Source organism: Nilaparvata lugens, chromosome 12, assembly GCF_014356525.2.
Source record: "Nilaparvata lugens isolate BPH chromosome 12, ASM1435652v1, whole genome shotgun sequence".
NCBI lineage: Eukaryota > Metazoa > Arthropoda > Insecta > Hemiptera > Delphacidae > Nilaparvata > Nilaparvata lugens.
Window position 1 is genome coordinate 26,808,180 of NC_052515.1, and position 21,636 is coordinate 26,829,815.

At 33.1% G+C, this 21,636-nt stretch overlaps 2 protein-coding genes across 3 annotated transcripts in view; both read right to left on the minus strand.

Annotated features, from left to right (window-relative positions):
- Positions 1 to 4,873: 4,873 nt before the first annotated feature.
- LOC111053139 (DNA excision repair protein ERCC-8) lies at positions 4,874 to 15,213 on the minus strand. Its single transcript, XM_039439278.1, has 4 exons — positions 14,352 to 15,213; positions 11,126 to 11,436; positions 6,388 to 7,165; positions 4,874 to 6,299 (listed from the first exon to the last, which is right to left on the minus strand). The coding sequence occupies exons 1-3, from the start codon at positions 14,570 to 14,572 to the stop codon at positions 6,420 to 6,422; spliced, it is 1,278 nt and encodes a 425-aa protein (XP_039295212.1). The 5' UTR covers positions 14,573 to 15,213; the 3' UTR covers positions 4,874 to 6,299; positions 6,388 to 6,419.
- Positions 15,214 to 15,812: 599 nt separating this feature from the next.
- The window catches only part of LOC111053148 (nose resistant to fluoxetine protein 6-like), a 42,058-nt gene continuing 36,234 nt past the window's right edge, over positions 15,813 to 21,636 (minus strand). The window contains exons 12-14 of one of the 2 annotated variants that reach the window (XM_039439279.1): positions 19,174 to 19,316; positions 16,813 to 16,924; positions 15,813 to 15,993 (exon numbers count right to left, since the gene is read on the minus strand). In XM_039439279.1, coding sequence (XP_039295213.1) covers positions 15,905 to 15,993; positions 16,813 to 16,924; positions 19,174 to 19,316 — 344 coding nt within the window. In that variant the 3' untranslated portion in view covers positions 15,813 to 15,904. The remainder of the gene's footprint in view (positions 15,994 to 16,812; positions 16,925 to 19,173; positions 19,317 to 21,636) is intronic. The other variant, XM_039439280.1, reaches the window with a different exon arrangement.

The following is a 21,636-nucleotide window of genomic DNA, read 5'->3' on the forward strand; positions in this document are numbered from 1 at the left end:
CTCCTGTAAAATAATAGTTTCCATTGAAATAAAGTAGAATAATAATGACAAAATCTCTAGTCTCTTAAATTCTCAAATTTCATGGATATAGGGAGAGTTGATCCTCTTCCTTCCCAAAATCCCTTAACAATTCCTCCCCTTCCCTTATTATAGCATAACTGGTATGCATTCATGACAGTATTTCTGAAATACAGTGCTTGAGAAGTTGTAGAGGAGTGGTGGCTCAATCCTCGATTACCCGGCACACAGACTAACCTTTCTGGAGAAAGGCACACACTATTGCGCAATAAAAATTATAAATAGACTGCCACATAATTTTAAAGAATTTTCTAACTTTTCAAAGATGACCGGAAGGATAAGGGAAGTTCTGTTAAAAAAAGCACCACACACAGTGGATGAAAGTGTGGATGTCTTGAGGGAAGAAAATTACATAATATCATAGAATTATTACAAAATACAAATTTCCTTTAAATCAACAGGAATAAATAAATTTCTTCCAGGGGGTGCTCCTAGAGGCAGTGGTTTTCTTTGTCTCCTCCTTGCAATATTGTTTTTCTGTGTTTATTGTTGATTGTGACGATTCAATGTTGTGAAGCTTGTCTTTTATATGCAACTACTTCAATAAATGAAATTTGATTGATTTATTAGAATTAAATTAATTAATGTGGATGATGTCCACTTCACGCCTTTTTGCTTGTGGGTAGTAGTTCTGTGGTAATTCCTTCTGTACTCAATTCATTCTGACAATTTTGGTCATGAATAAGGATAAATTCAACTCTGTATTCAGAAATGCAGAATTTTTCCATGATAAAGTTGCATCATTATCAGCATTATCTTCAGTTAGATGGCTGAGCTTAGAATATTCCTATTATAGAAAAGACAGCAGTAAATTGTGTTTCCTTTTCATCAATAGGCTACTTTTGATAATAATACTTCCTCAAGAAAGATAATGACCCAAGTTAATTTCCATTACAAGAATAAATTATTCCCATCAGAAACCATTAGGCCTATGACTAATTCCTCATAATTCTCATTAAACTCACAGTAGGCCTACCGTATATAAATGAATCCAAAGAAAAGAGTATATTACCATACTACTGTTTCATTTTTTTTTTACAGGTAAAGTGAATCACTGTAACTTATCAACTTTGAGAAGGGTTGGTTTATCTTCTATCCAATGAAGAACAGAAATAAAATATATACTAGGATAGATAAAATAGAACAGTATATGCCTCGGTACAGCAAGCTACTCTAAAATGGTTTGTATAGTAAATTGCAGTATCGACTTTGAGATTTGCTCATTGTCTGAACAGAAATGGAATTAATAGATACTACATTTTCAAAACAGTACCGTATTTATATAATATAGCCTTACAAGTATACTGTACCGTAACTTAAAATTCAATGAATAAATTTGTGTATCATTTAATCAATATTGTTTAATCAATTTATTCAACCACTGCTTCATTTCCTTGTAATTGACCGAACGAAGTGAGGTCTAAGATTCAAGTCGACGGTTTGGCATTTCTCTTAAATGTTTATATGTTGGGCATTTACGGCGAAACGCGGTAATAGATTTTCATGAAATTTGACAGGTATGTTCCTTTTTTAATTGCGCGTCGACGTATATACAAGGTTTTTGGAGATTTTGCATTTCAAGGATAATATAAAAGGAAAAAGGAGCCTCCTTTATACGCCAATATTAGAGTAAAAATCAGACTATAGTAAAAATCAGTAAAAATCATGACTTCATCATAAATCAGCTGACAAGTGATTACACAGATGTGTGGAGAAGTTAGTCTATTACTTTATTTGTATAAGGTCTATAGTTTCAATCAAAGACATTAGAGAGGTATGCATCTTTGAGCTGGGTTTACACCAAAGTTATTAACAAAATGTTTATAACTTAATCCTTATAGATTCTATTAGATTGAACGGAAGTTGACAAACACATCATGTGTATGATAAGTTTTGTTCAATTTAATAATAATCAAAAAGGATTGAGTTGACATTTTTTTAATAAATCTGGTCTAATCGCAGCTCTAAGGTCTTTGGTTTCAATATTTTGTTTTGCAGTCATGGCAAAGTCATGGCACGCAGTCATGCGTGTCCATCAGTATCAAAATATTCTCACATTCGAAAAAAAACTAATTTAATAGGTGAATAAAAATAAACAAATGAACTAAATAATGCTGGATAAATTATAATATTTTTGATTCTAAAAAAATAATTTTCATCAGATAGAAAGATCATCACGGAACTGGATGAATTATATCTTATGGATACAAATTCAACCGTGAACTGAGTTTGTTAACATTTAAAACAGTTGACATCTGGTACTTGTGGATGAGAATACTGCGTGAGGTCTACTGTTCACAGAACTACTAGTAAATCACAGAATCGACTTTGAAAATATTCGGATATTATTCAAAAACAGAAATCAAATTGATAAGTTTTCATATTGTTGCACTAGTTATCCAACAAAACTATTCATCTATCATTGAGCATCTAACACGAGCATGACAAACTCTGAAATACATTTCCTACATTGAATTCTCTGACGTCATTCTAGATTCGACCTTCCAACATTTTGGCCTCGTTAAAGAAAAATAATAATATACGGTCATGAATGGGAAAAAGTCTGAATGTGTTCTGATTATCTAATATGCTTGAAACGTGGATTAGATGTTGTAGACTTAGTGAGCTCTTATATTACCTATTATATTAAGTCAGTATTCACTTTCTTGGTGAGGGCTATTCGTATTTATATGAAAATTGAAAAATTAAAGTACCGTAACCTTTTTTCAACTTTTTTCAATTTATTCCTCTTCAGTAAGAAAAAATATTCCTCTTCATTTTCTCTAGTAAGAGATAAAATAAAGTTAAAGAAAGTACATGATTTCTATGTGCCTTTTTTCAACTTCATTTAGGAAAAATATTTCTCTTCATTTTCTAACAAAATAAAGTTGAAGTGCATTGATTTCTAATTTTCAGATTATAAGTTATGAAGTAGAATTTTATTGAAATAATATATTAAAAGTAGTCTTCAAGTGATGAATGGATTTAAAGCTTCGAATGATAGTTTTCAATTTGAATACAATTTTCATTCCTGTATAGATCTAAATGAAAATCTCAGTACCATAGCCTACTATATCTAAAGTAAGCCATGTCAATCAAAGACCTTATCTCTTTAAGGTCTTTGTTGATGTCAGTACCCTTTTTTTGAATTATTTTATCACATGTTTCAACATTCATGCCATTTTCATTTTAATTGAAACATGTTGTGATAAAATAATTCAAAAAAATTGGTGTGGCGCATTTTCTTCAAATATTTGGGGGGGGGGGTGTTTGTATCACCCCCCCCCTATCACCGGTGGGAATAACGCTCGTAAGTCCATTCATCTCTCATCATCACCCGACTCAATACTTACGCACAAGCCTGGAGCTCGTGAGGGCATCACCCTCAGCGAAAGAAGTTCAAGTTGTCATTCAAGAGATCTTCAACCGAAATACAACAAAGTAATAAGTTCCATGGAGGAAAGATCTCAGCGAAAAGAGTTCAAGTTGTCACTCAGAGGTCTTCAACCGAAATACAAAAAGTGATACCATGGAGGAAAGATAGCATATGAGATACTATACTATAAAATGGGCTTGAGTTAACACTGAAATTCGAAACAAAACACCCTATACCATGGGACATCATATGCTATCTTTTCTATGGTAATACTCCTAAATATAGCAATTTCACTATATCTAGCCATGAACTGGGCCTTTCATAGAGAATATTTATTTGTTTTAAATGCCAAAAACGTCATTACATTGTTTTATTCTCAACTGCAGACGTAATTCCAAATAATGCACACTAGTTTATCAAGTAATTAATCAGTAAAAATATATTAATCTACCTTTTTTCATAGATGTTCAAGTGCAAAAGATCATTAATTACGTGCATCAATGGTTATTTCTACTTTGAAGAAAGTTAAATAACGAAAAAACCGTTTTATGCGCTTTTGCATTGTGATATATAGCCTACAAGAAAATTTCTATTAAAAATTGTTACAATATAACTGTCTGATTTAATCAAGTTCATCGACTAGTATCTTGGATTCTAGTCTCACAGACGTAAGAAGATGACATGATTGACCTAAAAACCTTGTTCTCGAATTATATATTGTCTTTGATAAAGATCAGATCGGTTTTTATTTTATTTGAAACAATGGACGTACAAAAAATGTAGTGTTGCAGTGAAAAAAATATAAACGATCCATTGAAGAAGCCTAAATAATCTTGTTTTGGCACGTATTTAATATTTTTTCAATTACAAATAATTTTATTTACATGATTTGCTAGCTGTTTATATAGTCTGTTATCATCAATTTTATGTGAATTTGAATTGATTTGTCTATAACTGCTGCATATAAGAGATAGGACCCATAGAATTGACACAGAGTGTAAATTATTATTATTTGTGATTAATTCATTTGAGAATGATTGGTATATTTGGGCTATATATTATACGGAGTATGCTTTGCTCAGTTGAATGTATTGAAAAAATTGTCCACCGATATATTTTTTTTTTGTTGAATTAAGGTAGACGCACACAGATCGTCATCGGACGGATCAAATTATTAGATTTGATGCATTGTTTTCAATTGGAGTGTTCATACCTATACGGATGCGGATAAGTATGCGCACTCCAATTGAAAACAATGCATCAAATCTAATAATTTGATCCGTCCGATGACGATCTGTGTGCGTCTACCTTTAAACGGAATTATCTCATCTTATAAGAGGCGGGCTGGATTTCACTGAGGATACATAGCATGATATTTTAACAGAATTTATTTTGCTATAAAATATAAAAATAAAAACGTTTTTGAATAGAAACAATTTTTTAATCTTTATCGTACAAAAAACTGGTTGCTTTGCTATAGAATTATGAAAATAAAAACGTTATTAAATAGAAACAAATGCTTATCTTTATTGTACAAAACACTGGTTGTTTACTATACAACGAAATGTCAAAGCACTTAGTGCCGGTTGCAGAAAATCCGGTTAAATTTTAACTGTCGTTAATTTCACGAGAACTAATCAGAGAAGGCGGCTTTTCTGATTAGTTCTCGTGGAATCAATAACGGTTGAAATTTAACGAGCTTTTCTGCAACCGGGGCTTAGTTTCACAGTGTTGAGAAAATACAAAATATCAAAAGAATACATTATGGTTCGAACATATAAGTCTATGTAATATAATAAAAATATTCAATGTATGTAATATAAATGTAAATACATAATAATTTGAATATTTTAAAATAAATATTATTCCCTTATCAATTTAAATTTGACTCTTGTGATAAAATTTCAAGAAATTCGATAGTGAACACAGTCAGTTGATCATTGGCGTAGATTGCTGTTTGACATTGGGGAGGACGTACTGAGTGGTCTGGGGGTGCCCCCCCCCAGCAAAGATTTTTTTGAAAAATAGCTTATAAAAATGGTGATTTTTAAAGCATATTTCACTTCAAATCCGTTTTAAATCCTCTTATTTGGCAGTGGTAAAATAGTGGGTGAATAAATATAATTCTGAGTTAATAGTTTCAAGTTTTATTAAATAAAAATTATTTACAAAAAAAAACCAGCATAATAAAACAGCATCAGTTGTATTGTTTGTTTTGATTACCAGCCATAATTTGAGCCTTTAATAATTTTTTCCGGGGGACATAGCATATACCATAAAATATTGGTGGGGACGCGCCCCCCCCCCCCAGGTTCTACGCCCATGTAGTTGATGAATGTATTTCTTACTGAAATAGTTCATTATTGTTACAGTATATTATCTCACACACAACACAAGGTGTGAATGAATAAAAAAGTATCTAGATACATACATAATGCATACATACCTTACATAAATGTAAGGTTAATGACCTCCAAAAATGATTCAATTTCAACTATTCTGTTTGTGAATAGAAAACTGGAGAAGATTTTTAGATCAGTATTTTGCATTGGCTCATCATTCAAAGAATAAAATAATACATTTCTAGTTTGTGACAATGTAGAATAGATCATAGTTAACTGCTTAACACGGGTGACTAGTTTTGTTAAGTATAAATAATACATATAAATTAAGCCTTTACAATATTATTCACTATAGTCATTATTTACAATAAATCAATAGATAACTGAATCCATAAATGGATAATTCAACAAATCAATAGATCATTAATAACAATCAATGTTATTCCACAAGGAATTGTGTGATAAGTTTGCTTTGAGATTCCGAGAAATCAATAAATTCATAAATCCATAAACACATCAATAAATCATTAATCACTACCACTGTCATTCCACAAGGAATTCTGTGATTGGTTTGCTTTGAGACTCCAAGAAATCAATAAACACATCAATAGATCAATAAATCATTAATCACTATCACTGTCATTCCACAAGGAATCCTTTGACGGTTTTACCTTGAGACCGGTTTTCCAACTACTCTTCATCTCATTTCCTCCCGTGTAGACATCATAGTCTTTTCTCTCCAAATCCACAGTGAACCCGCGCGATATTTCGGCCTCAGCTCTATAAGGCACTATGATATGATCCATCCCGCCACTGTACAACTCTTGGCTGAACGAATTGAACCGACAACAGTTCACTAGACCGTAATGATCGTTCAGACGTTTCACGATGTTGCAGGTTTTCAAAGAGTATACAGCAACTGAGCGGTTCTCAGGGATAAATACAATGTCCAGATCAGAACTAACATCCATCTGAATTCTGATGGTCTTTCCGTTGGACGTGCCTGTGAACTCTCTCACACTTTTACTTCTATCATTATTAAACAAGTTCCATAACAGAATTTTTCCTTTTTGGTTGACAAGCACCACAGATCGTCCATCACTGCAGAAACACACACTTTTGATCAGGCATTTTTTCGGCGTCTTTTTAGACGTCTCGGAACTGTCCTTGGGCATTTCACGCAGATATCCGCGGGACATACGGACGTCCCAGAGCAGCACGGAACCGTCCACACCGCCAGTGACCAGCAGGTGCGCTTCGCGCGGCGAAAACGCGCAAGCGTTCACGCCTTCCATGTGACCACGTAATTCCCGTACACTGTTGCCGGTTCGTAAGTCGACCAGGTAGACGAATTCCGATAAAGTTGCCACTGCAAAAACATAAATTGAAAATTTCAACTACGTGAGAAACTAGATGAGAGAACGAACGTGCTCATAAAAATTAATATCTACTGTCAACAATTCTAGATTGATTAAGTGATTGCGTGAAAAACTAAAGAGATTATGCATATCTATCATACGATCTCTGCATATATGATAGTACAAGTAAAAGTAACCTTGATAAAATTCTAAAACAGCAAAAACGAGCAATAAGAATTATGCTGAACCTCAATGGAACTGATTCTGTAAAATTAGCCTTCTCAGACCTGGGAATTTTCACAATATATGGACAATACATATGATGTTATAGTCTTTTTCAAAAAATTTGGTAACACAAACTTGAAAAATAACACTCATGGTTATAATCACAGCCTACTATAGATAATCTAAAGTAAGCCATGTTATAATACAAAGTATAATAGAGAGGCACAGATTAAATATTTTTACGAAAAAAAAACATATAGGTTACAGAAGTAAGAAGTGTTTTGCAAAGTTACCAAGCAGTCTCCAAATATTAGAAGATCCAAGAATGTTAGCAAAGAATCTAAGGGAATATCAGGTCAAATTGTCGCTGTATTCTTTTCAAGAGTTAAAAATTGATTTTTGACGAAACGTGTTTGTCTATACTAGGCTAGCCTAGTTATTTATATCTAGACCTATATTTAATTTATTGACACTGAATTTCCAATGAATTTCTTACATCTGATGAATAAAGACTATTTCTATTCTATTCATGACCGACTACAAAATTTGTAGTTTATTTAATAAACTCTATGGATGACCATGATTCATTGAAGAATGAACGCATTGAAACTGCCCTGTAAATTAATAATAATTACTGCAGTGAATTTTGAGATAATAGGATTTTCTAAAAGTTTTCTACTCATCTACATATTTATTCTCTGTTCTGTAGCCTATAAGCTATTTTATTCATTTTTTCTAATAAAAATGAAGTGTTAGTATGCAATGGGTCTTGCAAGACCTGGTAATACTTTGTTATTTGTATTTGTATGAATCAAAGAATCAGATGAATTGAGAGTAGAAAGATCTGACAGAATGAAAATGTACTGGGGAGAAAGGAAGATAATTGAAGCGAATAAACAAAGAAATAGGACTTACCAGAGAATACAGTGAACCTAAATGGCCATAAAATTAATAAAAAAAGAATCAATAAAGGACAATAGGGAGGGGCTCAAAGTCGAACTTGGGAGTAGTTGGTTGAAAATTGGTAGTTTTCATTGTCAGTTATCAATCAACAGTGATCATGCATTTTGCATTTGCCTGATAAAATTTAATCAGTATAAATTGAGTTGATTCGAAACTTGTTGATTGGTATCCAAGAAAATCTCTTGTTTTCTTTTTTCTCGCTTGTCTAGACGTCTAAAGGGAAACATAAACAGCTGCAGACGGACGAGGACGAGGGTATAAAAGAGACGGTAAAGGATACAAAAGTTACAATGGAGGGTATAAAAGTAAAGAACGAAGGGTGAAGAGGAGTGAGAAAGGGAAGAATGGGAGAGGAAGATAGAAAAAAAGAGAGGGAAAAAGATGAACAAATTTTGTGAGTCCACTTCTAACAAATATAGCTTAAGATATATTGCTTTCCATTTAATAGTCTGAGCAGAAATCTTGAACCTCATATGTCGATCTGCAAGAAAAAGTTACAGTCCGGGTCACTAGACTACAATACTACCCGTTCAAAAACATCGACTATTTTTGAAAATGTATTTTTCCATAAGCAACAATTGCTCTTTTGTATATTTTCAACAGCAACGTGTTGCATCCGAAAATATACACAAGGAGCTTCAATGTATCCTTCCATAAGGAACAGATGCTCTTTTGTATCTTTTCAAAAGCAACGTGTTGCATCCGAAAAGATACTGCGTACAAAGTTTTTTTGGAGTAACGTCTTTTTAGCACAACACATCAGCTGACATTCGTTCAACATGCTCTTTCCATTGTTGGTGATACGTTGCAACTCTCTCATTCTCTTATTCAAAAGAATATATTTTTCCTCCACCTACTGTCAAAAGTACCTACTTTACTCCCTGAAACATGATACTAAAGTGTCACTTTTTCGCTCTCGGTACTAAAAAACAGAAAAACTCCCTAGGGAGTAAAAGTGACTCCATTTAAATAACATGGGAAGCATCTCTATTTTAAAAACGTACATTTGGAATAGGTCAGAAGGTCTAAGCTCAGATGAGGAAGCATATAGAGTAGTCATTAAACCAACTAAATTCAATACCTCAACCAGACATTTGATCGATATATAAAATTTATGTTTGTAAGCTGAAATTATTATTACAAACTTCATATCACTATACTAAAAAAAATGAATATTTTTTTCTTTTATTCCATGTTATTCAAAATATCAGCCAACGAATATTACTTATTAACTAATCAAATTTGAAACGGGAACTTCATCATAGCTGTAGTTTTGGCTGTCATTGTTGTTACAACTTAAACCGACAGATAGTGCTGTCGGAGGAGAACTGTGATTACAAGCCAGCTGTTTCTGTTTACTTTTTAGATTATGTTGTAACACATTGTTTGGTCACATACGTTTTTAAAAATTATTTTATTAGCAGTTTTTATAAAAATGTAGGTGGAGGAAAAATGTTGTGTATATCACGAGTGAAAAATGTTTTTTCTCCCTCAGGAAAATTGTTGCCCTCGGCTTCGCCTCGGGCTTCAAACTTTTCCCTCAGGGAGAAAAAACAGCACTTTTCACTCTAGATATACAAATAACTATTTCAATATATCTCTCATACATGTTTCAGAGAAGAATATTATGATCACCCTGACACAAATCATCATAGTGGGGTATCATAATTGGGTCTAAGTTAATTATTAGCAATTTCTTTTGTATGTATATTATAATAATTGTCTATATTATGTTTTGTAAATAGACTTCTCTGGTTGCAATTCATTGGCAATAAGAGAAATTATTATTCATGAATAATCTCTGTGTATAGGGAGCTTCCTCCATCTGGGGATCTAGGGTCTCTGAAGCCTGATGTTTTTGCAAAGCAGTGAATATTACCCCGCGAGCCATACCTTGCCTATATGCTGTTTCAAAGTCAAGGAGGCAAAACTACAGGACGCGTATTGTAATGTAGGTCCATTTTTTATATTTAGTTCAATTTTTCTACTAATGCTAGAGTTTGCTAGTCATATCTGAGCTTCCTCCATCTACGGATCTAGGGTCTCTGAAGCCTGATGTTTTTGCAAAGCCGTGAATATTACCCCGCGAACCATACCTTACCTTTGTGCCATTTCAAAGTCACGGAGGCAAAGCTACGAGACGCGTACTGTAATGTAGGTCAAGTTTTTTATATCTAGTTTAATTTTTCTACTGAGAGTCTGCTAGTCATATCTGAAATGAACTGACCAGCAGAAATCATGAGCCTCATACGTCGATATGGAAGAAAAAGTTAACTTAAGTCCAGTTTTTTATATCTAGTTTAATTTTTCTACTAATGTTAGAGTCTGCTAGTCACATCTGAAATGAACTGACCAGCAGAAACATAGCCACCTCTAATACAAGGCCGCGGCCTAAGATATTGCAAAGTCGCAGTGTAGGCCTAGAATCTAATACATGATTGGTGAAAAAGATTTTAAAAAATACCAGCTGATCTTTTTCACCAATCTTGTATTAGATTCTAGGCCTACGCTGCGACGTTGCAATATCGCAGGCTGGGGCCTTGTATTAGAGGTGGCTATGGCAGAAATCATGAGCCTCATACATCGATATGGAAGTAAAAGTTGATGTAGGTCTAGTTTAATTTCTCTACTAATGTTAGAGTCTGCTAGTCACATCAGAAATGAACTGACCAGCAGAAATCATGAGCCTCCTACGTCGATATGGAAGAAAAAGTTAATGTAGGTCTAGTTTTTTAGATCTAGTTTAATTTTTCTACTAATGTTAGAGTCTGAAATGAACTGACCAGCAACCAGACAACTGGTGTGCGACGGCACGGGGCTCATGTGGTGTCGGTTTATGGTGTCCTTCACGTCGATTACCTCGATCCACCTCAACTGGTTGCCATCCCAGACCCGCAACTGAGAGTTACCACCACTGGTGGTGAACAGACCGGTGTCGAACGGATACCACTGCGCCGTCTCCAGGCGGGCACCACTATGCCCCGGGTCACCGGGCAAGCACTGGCCCACGACGCGGCTTTCGTAGCGCAGATCACCCGTCAAATTCGCCAGATCATGAATGAAGATTGAGCCGCTGTTGCAGGCCGATAACAAACTGAAAACATAATGCAAAAATAATTAGTATTTCTGTTTGATAAGCCACAATACTTCTTTTAAGTAATCAAGAATACAAACAATACTTGGGTAAACAAACTTCTTTTTGTAAACGAGACGGGGCCGCCGGAAACAATGGATGGGCAGGTAGAAGTTCTAAATTGAGGTCCACGTTATAATGGCAGTGGAGAAAGATGGGAGAAAAACGTTGCTAATCCTCTGTCTTGTCAATGCCTTCTATAGACGGTACTGATGTTTATTGATGTAATATTAACTGTTCATTCTCGTTTAAAAATTATATTTTTCAATAATTTCATAATTGGGATTGAATATTTTGTTAATCGATTATTAATTCTACATTGTTAAAAGACGATCTGGCAACAGAGCAAAGTGAGGAAGAGATGGCGCTATTTGTTTTGTTTGTTTTTTTTTAATGTTAGACATATGAATAGAATATCTGCTATTCTGTTCTCGCTGAGGTGTGTGAGGGGAGCAGTAGGGTATAATTCCCTGCTTGCGATCTATCATGGCTATCTCATGTCTGTCATTCGTTACAGTTTGATATTCTGGGGTGGCTATGACACACACCTTGGGGTAATTTTCAGGAGGCAGAAAAGAGCTCTGAGAATAATCTTCAACCTCAGTTCCCGAACATCCTGTAGGCCTTATTTTGTGAGAGAGAGTATATTAACTTTGCCAGCCATGTACTTTCTGGAGATCATCACGTACGTTAGTAAAAATTGGAGGGCATTCTCATCCGTTTTACTTGATCATTCCTACGATACGAGGAGTGGTGGCTCAATCCTCGGTTACCCGGCACATACTCGGTAACCCTTCTGGAGAAAGGCTCACACTATTGCTCAATAAAAATTATAAATAGACTCCCCCATAATTTTAAAGATTTTTCCAACTTTTCAAAGATGACCGGAAGGATAAGGAAGGTTCTTTTAAAAAGAGCGCCATACACAGTGGATGAATGTGTGGATGTCTTGAGGGAAGAAAATTACATGTCATAGAATTATTACAAAATAAAAATTTCCTTTAAATCAACTGAAATTAATCGATTTCTTCCAGGGGGTGTTCCTTAAGGCAGTGTTTTTCTTTGACGTCTCCTCTTTGCACTATTGTATTTTTCTGTGTTTTTTTATTGATTGTGACGATTCAATGTTTTGAAGCTTGTCTTTTATATGCAACTACTCGAATAAATGAAATTTGATTGATTGATTGATTAGACAAGGATAGCAATACCATCACTAATCGAACACTTGCTATTATAACTTGGATCTCACTATAGTGACCAGTCTGGTTACTTAAGGACTCTTCCAGTTGTAAACCAGCAGTAGTCTACAGTGATTGGATAAATACACACATTACTATTGATAATAAGTACAAATTCATTCAAAATGAGACCCGGTTTCACAAAAGCTGGTTGAATTCTAATCATGATTAATTTCGCGAGAGCCAATCAGAGAAGCCGTTTTTTCGAAAAGCTTTCTCTGGTTCTCGTGAAATTAAACGCGATTGAAATTTAGTGCAACCGGCACTTAGAGCATCTCAAATTTATTGAACATGATGAGGATTACATAGACATCAAATTCAATCCAATAGAATTAAAAAGGATGTCAAAAAACGTACGTTCAATAGTTATTTTATGTAACTCAACTTAGTCTGTATACAGCTTGTGAAAAAGTTGAGTTCCATCAAATGAACCATTATGAATACAATTTCAGATACTTAATCTCTGGTTCAGATTCAATTGTAAAAATGAAAGTGACAGATGTAAGGTGCAAAGTAATAGATAAGTTGGTGCGCGCTACTCAAGGATAGTTAACCAATCAAGAAAAAAAAGAATCGGCTTGGGCCATTTCTGGAATGTGGTGGGAAGAACTACCAAGTAGTAGACAGTTTCACGTACTTGGAAAGTTGTGTGACTAATTGTAATGAGGAGTAGAATAAATTCAAAAACGTATCCTAGCCGCCAATCGCACATTTTTCTCATTACTGAACATATTCAAGAATAGAAATTTACACCGGTTATGTAAAGTAAAACTCTATAAGAACGGTGGTTTGCAACGGTAGTGAAGCTTGGACTATCACAGCCAGAACAGCAGGTATCTTGGATGTGTTTGAGAGAAAAATCCTGAGAAGAATTTATGGGCCTGTTTGCGAGGATGGACAATGGCACATACGTACAAATTAATGCTGAATTAAAAGAGCTTTGTGCAGAGCCCCAACTATCGGCCCACATAAAATTGATGCGCCTCCGATGAACAGGGCATGTGCAAAGAATGCCCGAAGCACGAGTGCCAAGAAAGGTGTTTGTTGGTCAGCCTAGAGGAAGACGACCTGTAGAGAGATCAAGGGAGCGATGGGAGGATAGGGTGCGGAAGGATGCTAATGAAATGTTGCGTGTAAGGGGATGGAAGAGAGCGGCGTTAGATAGAGATGGATGGAGGCGTAATTTGGTTGAGGGCAGAGCCCGATTTGGGCTGTTGTGTCATTGGAGAGAGTCAAGGATAGTATTATTAATGGAGTATCAAGGTTAGGTTATTAATAAAACCAATGAAGCGTAATCAAAGGACATATGGTAGTCGAGAGTTGAAGGATGAACTTTAAGTTTTATTGAACAACATACAAAGTGGGCAGGTAGCGAGCCTCAGTTTCCTCTCCATAGCCTTTTCTTCTAATAATTGATGGAATTTTTCATTCATTTCTGCAGTGCTACTTGATATAGCAAGGTCCACGTTATAATGGAGTAGAGAGAAGATAGAAGAGTAGCGTTGCAGTTATTCATGTTTTCGCAGTAAATGAATGATCAAAACCTTAATAGATTTTTGGTACTTGAAGTTATAGATTTACAGTAAGTTATAGTATTAAAGAAATAAATAGGTAAGTTATTATAATATGTACACTTACAATCGACCGCTGTAACCATCCAAATCCAAGTATGTCACAGAGCCATCCTGGGCTTGCCGCAAATCCATCAATCTGCTCACACTCATTTCAAGAATTCTTCGTCTGCTGTCAATTTCCTTAAGTTTTGATGCAGTCATTGTACCCATTTGTAAACTCTCCAAACACAAAACTATATTTTTCTTCTTCCACAATTTTTTGTTAATTTTCCTCCGCACGTCCATAGTTTCCTTGTTGAATTATCAAAGAATAATTTTATTTTAAATAGATTTGTCTTGATGTATTCAGAAAATTAGCCTTCTAATTGTAAGCACAAACTGCTTGTATAAGTTTAAAGCAGTTCTCAAAAACATTGCACTATTTATTTATTGATACGCTTTTCATTAGCTAGCCAACAATAATTAAACTGATAAGATTACAGTTGTAATCAACAATTTTGCTAATTATTAGCAAACAAGTATGTAGATAATGAATTAGTAAATTTAGATGTTATTTTCCTATAAACATTGTAGCGGTGTGCCAATGTTAATATACACTGTACACCTCTCAACTAATATTAAAAACATTGTTAAATATAATGCATATTGATTTTATTATTTAAAATCAAATCAATAGGTACCCTAACATGTTCAGTTGTATTTGGCTAATCAATCTAGTTATTTCAAATTGGAGCCATTAGGCTAAATGCTAATGAAATGTTGCAAAATTTACTTATTAGAATTATTATAAACAATAATACATAGCATTCTAGTTTATAAGAACTTGAAAATGTCATAATAAATGGAAAACTATGTATTTAATTTAAAAACAAAAATTGATTTACTAGTGGAAGGACGGTGAGTTTGTTGAGGTTATGTTGATTCTACATTCTAGAACTTGAGTCATGTGACCAAACAGCTGATCACTTGTTCACGTATTCCATTGCGCAGCCCGCCAATATTCAAATGTCTTTCAAGTATCGGGTAATTCCGCGTACCGTAGGAAATTTTTATAATGTATGTCTAATAAATAAATAAATATAATGAAAAACCATATAAATTTACTGATGGATATTTTAAATATTCTATTAGAATTTCTTTTATAGAGGATTCTATAGCTGGACTGGATATAGAACATTTCTTAAAATTCATAAAGTTATATCTAGTTTCAAGTAAAAACTTTCAAATTTGAAATTTATCTATTTTGTAGCTGTACAGTAATATATGGATTATTTTATCATTTCATCTATATCTGAAAAATTAATAAACTCTTCAAATTAGTTTAGAATTAAAAAAAAAATTAATACCTATCAATTTCAACTATTTACGGTTTATTTCACCAACATTCTATAGAATGGATCATTTAATTTTTATTTCAATTACTCATCTTTGCAGCTTATTCCTTTTAATATTCCTCTGATTTGTAAAATTGAAGGCTTAGGAAATACAGTAATTAATGTAATACGAAGGTTTCAAAAGAAAAGACTTCTAACGCTTTACAACAGTACTTTAGATTTTATTCACAGAATAAAGATAATATATTACAGTTCGTCTTTACAAACTAAGCTATATTCACATTCAAGTGTTATTGACCACAGCTCCTGCTTCTTGTAAAACATATTGGCTATTACCGCTCCTTCTTCTTTTTACTGTCCTCTCTGTCGTATCTGCAGAAATAATAGAAACACAGTTGGAGAAACAATTAGTTACGGTATATTTTCATCTTCATCTGCAATAATAGAAGTATAGGCCTAGTTGGAAAAATACAATTATTTTTAAACTTATGAGGAGTAACATGGTAAGATATCAAGAACAATATGGGATGAGTTATTCTAAGGTTATACCAATATATAGGCATGCAATTTTATTAAAAATGAATTTTTATCGAATTATTATTTTTATTGCAGATTGAAAAAACAATTACCTAATTTTGAAGGTATCATAACTGAGTTCGTAGTCTACTACTATACATGATATGATATAATTTTGATAATAAGCAAATATAATATCTTTTATAGTGAAAATATACACCTTACTATGCATTGATACTTATTAATAATGGAATAATATTATTCTATCAACAGAATATCAATGATGGAATTGAATTAAATTCAGTTGATTCACAGCAAACAATACAAATTTTACAATAGGGCAGAGCCAGAATAGTTTATAGTATGTTGTCTCTACAGTCATTTATAACTTACAAAAAACCAAAACTATTAACCAATTGAAAGTATCATGGTAGTCATCACGTTAATGTAAGCTATGAATTGAAGTTTATGATGGAGGGATGACAATAATCATTTATATGAATAATCAAATAGATATGAGTAAATCCTAGTGATTTATTTGATATTACAATAAATTTTATTAGATAGTTTGAATGAGTTCTATGATATTAACAGAGAAAAACTCTATACGATTGAATAGGAGATTGTTTATGCTTGAATAAAATTGTAATAAGATTGTTTTATTCTATAACTTACTATTTCTATTGAATACCAGGTTGGCCAATTTGACGTAGGGCGCTTCAAAAAGTAGACAGAATATAAATGCTATGCCCACAGCATAGACTATATCGCCACATAGATCTCTGTACTGAAAACGAATGATTTCAAATTGATTTATCCATAGAAATTTTCAGTTGACACATACAATAATTTCCAAGCAATGAAATTAATTGATGAAATGGGTTTTAGTTATTGATGGGTTTTAGTATAATAGCTATCGATGAGATAGGCATAGGGGATCTTTGAATTCCTGTTGAATCCATAATAATTCAGTTAATTAATAAATTGATGGAGAAAATACTGATAGTTCCAGAAAACGCTCAGAAGAAACTGCAAATATTGTCAACAGGATATGATTAATAACTCACAGTAGCTGGAGAATGTGTTTCTAGAGACGTTGAACGTTTATGTATTCATATTTACAAGTATATTTTATGGAAATGGAACAATAAATCTGATTTGATATGATTACAATGTAGGCTATATTACATCTCATTCAGCTATTTATTTTGTTGCTAATATTTGCACACTCAGAAGGTTTGATAACACTTTACACACACATCAGTGCACAGGATCTTCATTCATATAATTGCCATTACAGTTGAATGATATGTTATCAATTGACTAGGAAGTCAGTGTTTAAATATTGAATAAACATCCATTTAAGAGTAAGATAAATTGGTGAGGGGGTTAACTATAATATAGCTATTAAACATGCGCTGCATCAAATCAATTTGATGAAGGAATAAATAGATTGGAAACTTATTTAACTGATTCAACAAATTGGGAAATTATTATAAAATAATTTATAATAATAATGTGTTACTATACATTATACATTGTGAATGAGATCAACTTTTATAAAAACGTATTTCTTCAGGGCTACTGAATTTTTATTTTGAAAAATAATCCCTTTTCTAAAAAAAACTTTCTTGTATAAAATAGGTTTCTAGATTTTAAAACTTGAAAATGGATTGAGCATTCGAAACTAGTTGTTGTTTTTGTATAAAAAAGGTTTTTAAAAAGGGTACTATGGAGTTATCTTTTAGTTTTTTTTCTTTTAATTATTTAGTTTTACTAATTTTTCAGTCATTAATATTATAACTGGCTGTTTCTGCAGCCAATTATTTCTTTCTTTCTATAACATCAACATTTATTCATATCATATTTTTAATCTGTATTTTTCTCAAATTTAGTTTAATATAATATTAATTTTCATAATTTAGTTTATCGATTTTAAATTCAGCGAATTACGCCAGGCCCTCACAAACACAGGCTTAAGCCTACATGTGAGTCTCTCACAACGTAAGGGTATATATATAAAGCTGCATTCACACCAAAGTTATTAACAAAATGTTTATTTTTCCGTCTTCATATAATTGTATTAGATTGAACGGAGCCTGACAAACACATAATATGTTTATGATAAGTTATGTTCAATGTAATAGAATCAATAAGGACGGAGAAATAAATATTTCGTTAATAAATTTGGTGTAAACGCAGCTTAAATGTACTGTAACTGTACTGTATTATTTGTAAATTGTGAGAATAAATTGATTTGATTTGATTTCTCATTTATCTATTTACTGGCGACACTGAATTTTTTTATTCAATTTTCACGAAATAGCCCAGATTGGAAGAGAGAAACTAAAAATACCTTTTACTATTCATCTTTCAAATTCAGATAAAGCATTAAAAAGTCCGAACTATAGTGTGGTCCACGTTATAATGGCAGTGGATAAAGATAGAAGAATAGCGTTGCCTATTCTCTGCATTAATTAATTATATTTCTACACTGTCAAAAACATGATTGTCATAGATTTGGACCTAAAAAAGGATAGTACCACCGGCTTTGTCGAATGATAGATAAGGAGAGCTAAACCAAAGTTGATCAAATACTGTCATTATAACGTAGACCTCACTATAGGATTCTGTCTTCGAGGTTTTCACTTTCACAAAATTTTTAGTATCATACCTATTAGGCCCTCCATCCACTTACAGTTCTAACTGCAGTCCCGGACTGAGACAGTCCGGAATTTGCATTGAGACAGTCCGGACTGAGACAGTCCGGGACTGCAGTAAGACGAACTTTAAGTGGATGGGGAATCCGGCAGGCGGATCGTTGGACTGTCAACTGCCGCACGGTGCGACAGTTCAACAATCGGACTGATCGTTTTGCAAATGACAAATGGTCCGCGACTGCAGTCCGTACTGACGTGAACATTTTTCAACAGTCCACAGTCCTTCGTTCACAGTTCTGACTGCAGTCAAGAACTGCAGTTCGAGCTGTAAGTGGATGCCTAGAAATTATTCTCAAAATATCGAGTCAGTACTTACAATCTCAGTTTCACTGAAAGCATATGAATGTAGTCTAGATGAAGCCATCGAGTATTGAAGTCCAGAGCTGGTGAGATAAATTGCGTAAGATAATCGGCTCATTGGTTGAAAAAGTTTCCAGCTCAGTAGTTTCTTGAGGGGACCTGATAATGGAAAATACATAACCTGAATTAATAGACCTATATATTATCCCTAAATATTGATAGGCCTAGAAATAGAAAGAAAAATAAAAATCTTAGTACCCTTTTTGAAATATTTAATCAATATGTGATTAAATATTTCAAAAAGGTTGATAATATTTGAATATTTCAAATATTTTGAAATATTTAATCAATATGTGATTAAATATTTCAAAAAGGCTACTAAGATTTTCATTTTTCTTTCTATTTCTATAAAAGTAGCCCTATACAGAAGAGAGATAAATTGATAGGCCTATATAATCTGTACCGAAAGTTATTAATTGGTTTTTTGAGAGGACCTGATGATAGAAAATACATAAATTGATAGGCTATAGTTTGGACTAAAAGTTATAAATAATGAGGTTTTCGAGAGGACTTTAAGATAGAAAATAGTACATTAATTCACAGGCTTTAATTTGGACCAAAAGTTATGAAGCTGGCCCATCTTATCATAGGTGAATAAATAGCAAGTAGATTTGTCACAAATTGAGTCTGAATTACCTAATGTTAACCCTTATAGCACAGGATACAACATGTGCTGTATTCTGTGCTCATAATCTAAAACTCAATCATTTATTTTTTAATTTTATTAATATTCTGGAATTCTACATGTCCAATTTCAATCTAAATTACTAAGATCTGACTAAATTATTGATTATTCTCTATGAAGATTACCTATCGAAGCCAAACATTAGGCAACAAGGAATAATTACTGTCAAGAACTTAAAAATAAATGTAAGATAGACATCAATAAGTTCAATCTAATAGAATAAAAAGGGACGTTAAAAAATTGTACGTTCAATAATTATGTAACTCAACAGCTAGCTGTCTCTATTCAGCTTTTGAGCAAGTTTTGTTCCATCAGATGAACCATTGAGAATATTAAAATTTCAAGTACTTAATCTCTGGTTTAGATTCAATTGTAGGAAATACAAGTGACAGATGTAAGGTACAAAGTAATAGATAAGTTGGTGCGCGCTTCCCAAAGATAGTATAAAGCTATAGTAGTATAATTATACTAGTGTAGTAGTAGTAGTAGTAGTAGTAGTAGTAGTAGTAGTAGTAGTAGTAGTAGTAGTAGTAGAAGTAGTAGTAGTAGTAGTAGTAAATACTAAAAGTGTACCGGTACCGTAAAACGGGGTTACTTAGGCCACTTTTAAAATTCAAACACCTGGTGAATCTAGACCAATCAATTTACAGATTTGAAACTTAGTGCAAAACTTGGGTCTGTATCTTGACTTATTGTTTCATGTAATAAAAAAATTATTTGAACAATTTTTCACCAGAAAAAATATAAAAAACATTGTGGTCTAAGTTTCCCCCTGGAATGGGGTAACAAAAACCAGGTATATTAAATGAATGTTTGGCTCAAGTTGAATACTCCTGGGGTAACTAATTCCATACACTAGACTAAGAGAAACAATATTCATGTTTAAAAAACTGAATTTAATGGAGAAAAATAATACAATTTTCATTTTTAAGATTAAATGAGTGAATGAATGATATTTTGGCTCAAATTTAACACTTCTGGAGCAACTAAATCCATACACTAGACTAAAATAAACAAAATTCATGTTTTATATGAGAAAAATAATAGTTTGAAGAATTATTTACATTTTCTAGATTACCATAAATGATCATTTCAACTCATACAAAAAAGTGTGGCTTTTCTTGTGGCTTTTGTTACCCCGAAGACAGACCAGCTGAGAAGAGAGAAGCATCAGGAAAAAAATAACCTCAAAATTGGAGAACTAACTGATGCATCATCTAGACAGACAATTGAGGTTATGTTTCGAAATAGTTACTAAACTTGAAAGAGAACAGACTGGGATGGACAAATAAAGTTATGATGGGTATAAAATTTGGTACAAATTTCCTCCAAATAATAAAATTTTTTAATGCTTTACTTCAAATCTCAGTATTTTTTTTTTTGCATCAGCTTGAAGTTTGTGCAATTTCCAACTCATAGATCTATAAACATCCAGGATTTCTGAAATCAGTGTTACCAACATGGGCTCTTGAAATTTACCTTGCAAAATGGCTTTTGTTACCCTGTAGGCTTAAGTAACCCCGTTTTACGGTAGTCTATATACTATTCTTGCGCGCTACCATCTTTAAGTGCCTTCCAGAAAAGAGACGGGGTCATTAATGAGAGCAATGAAGCGTAATCAGAGGACAAGAGAGTATCATAGACAAAAGTTGAAGGATGAACTTTTATTGAACAACAAGCATACACAGTGGACAGGTAGCCACGTTTCCTTTTCATAGCCCTTTCTATTAATAA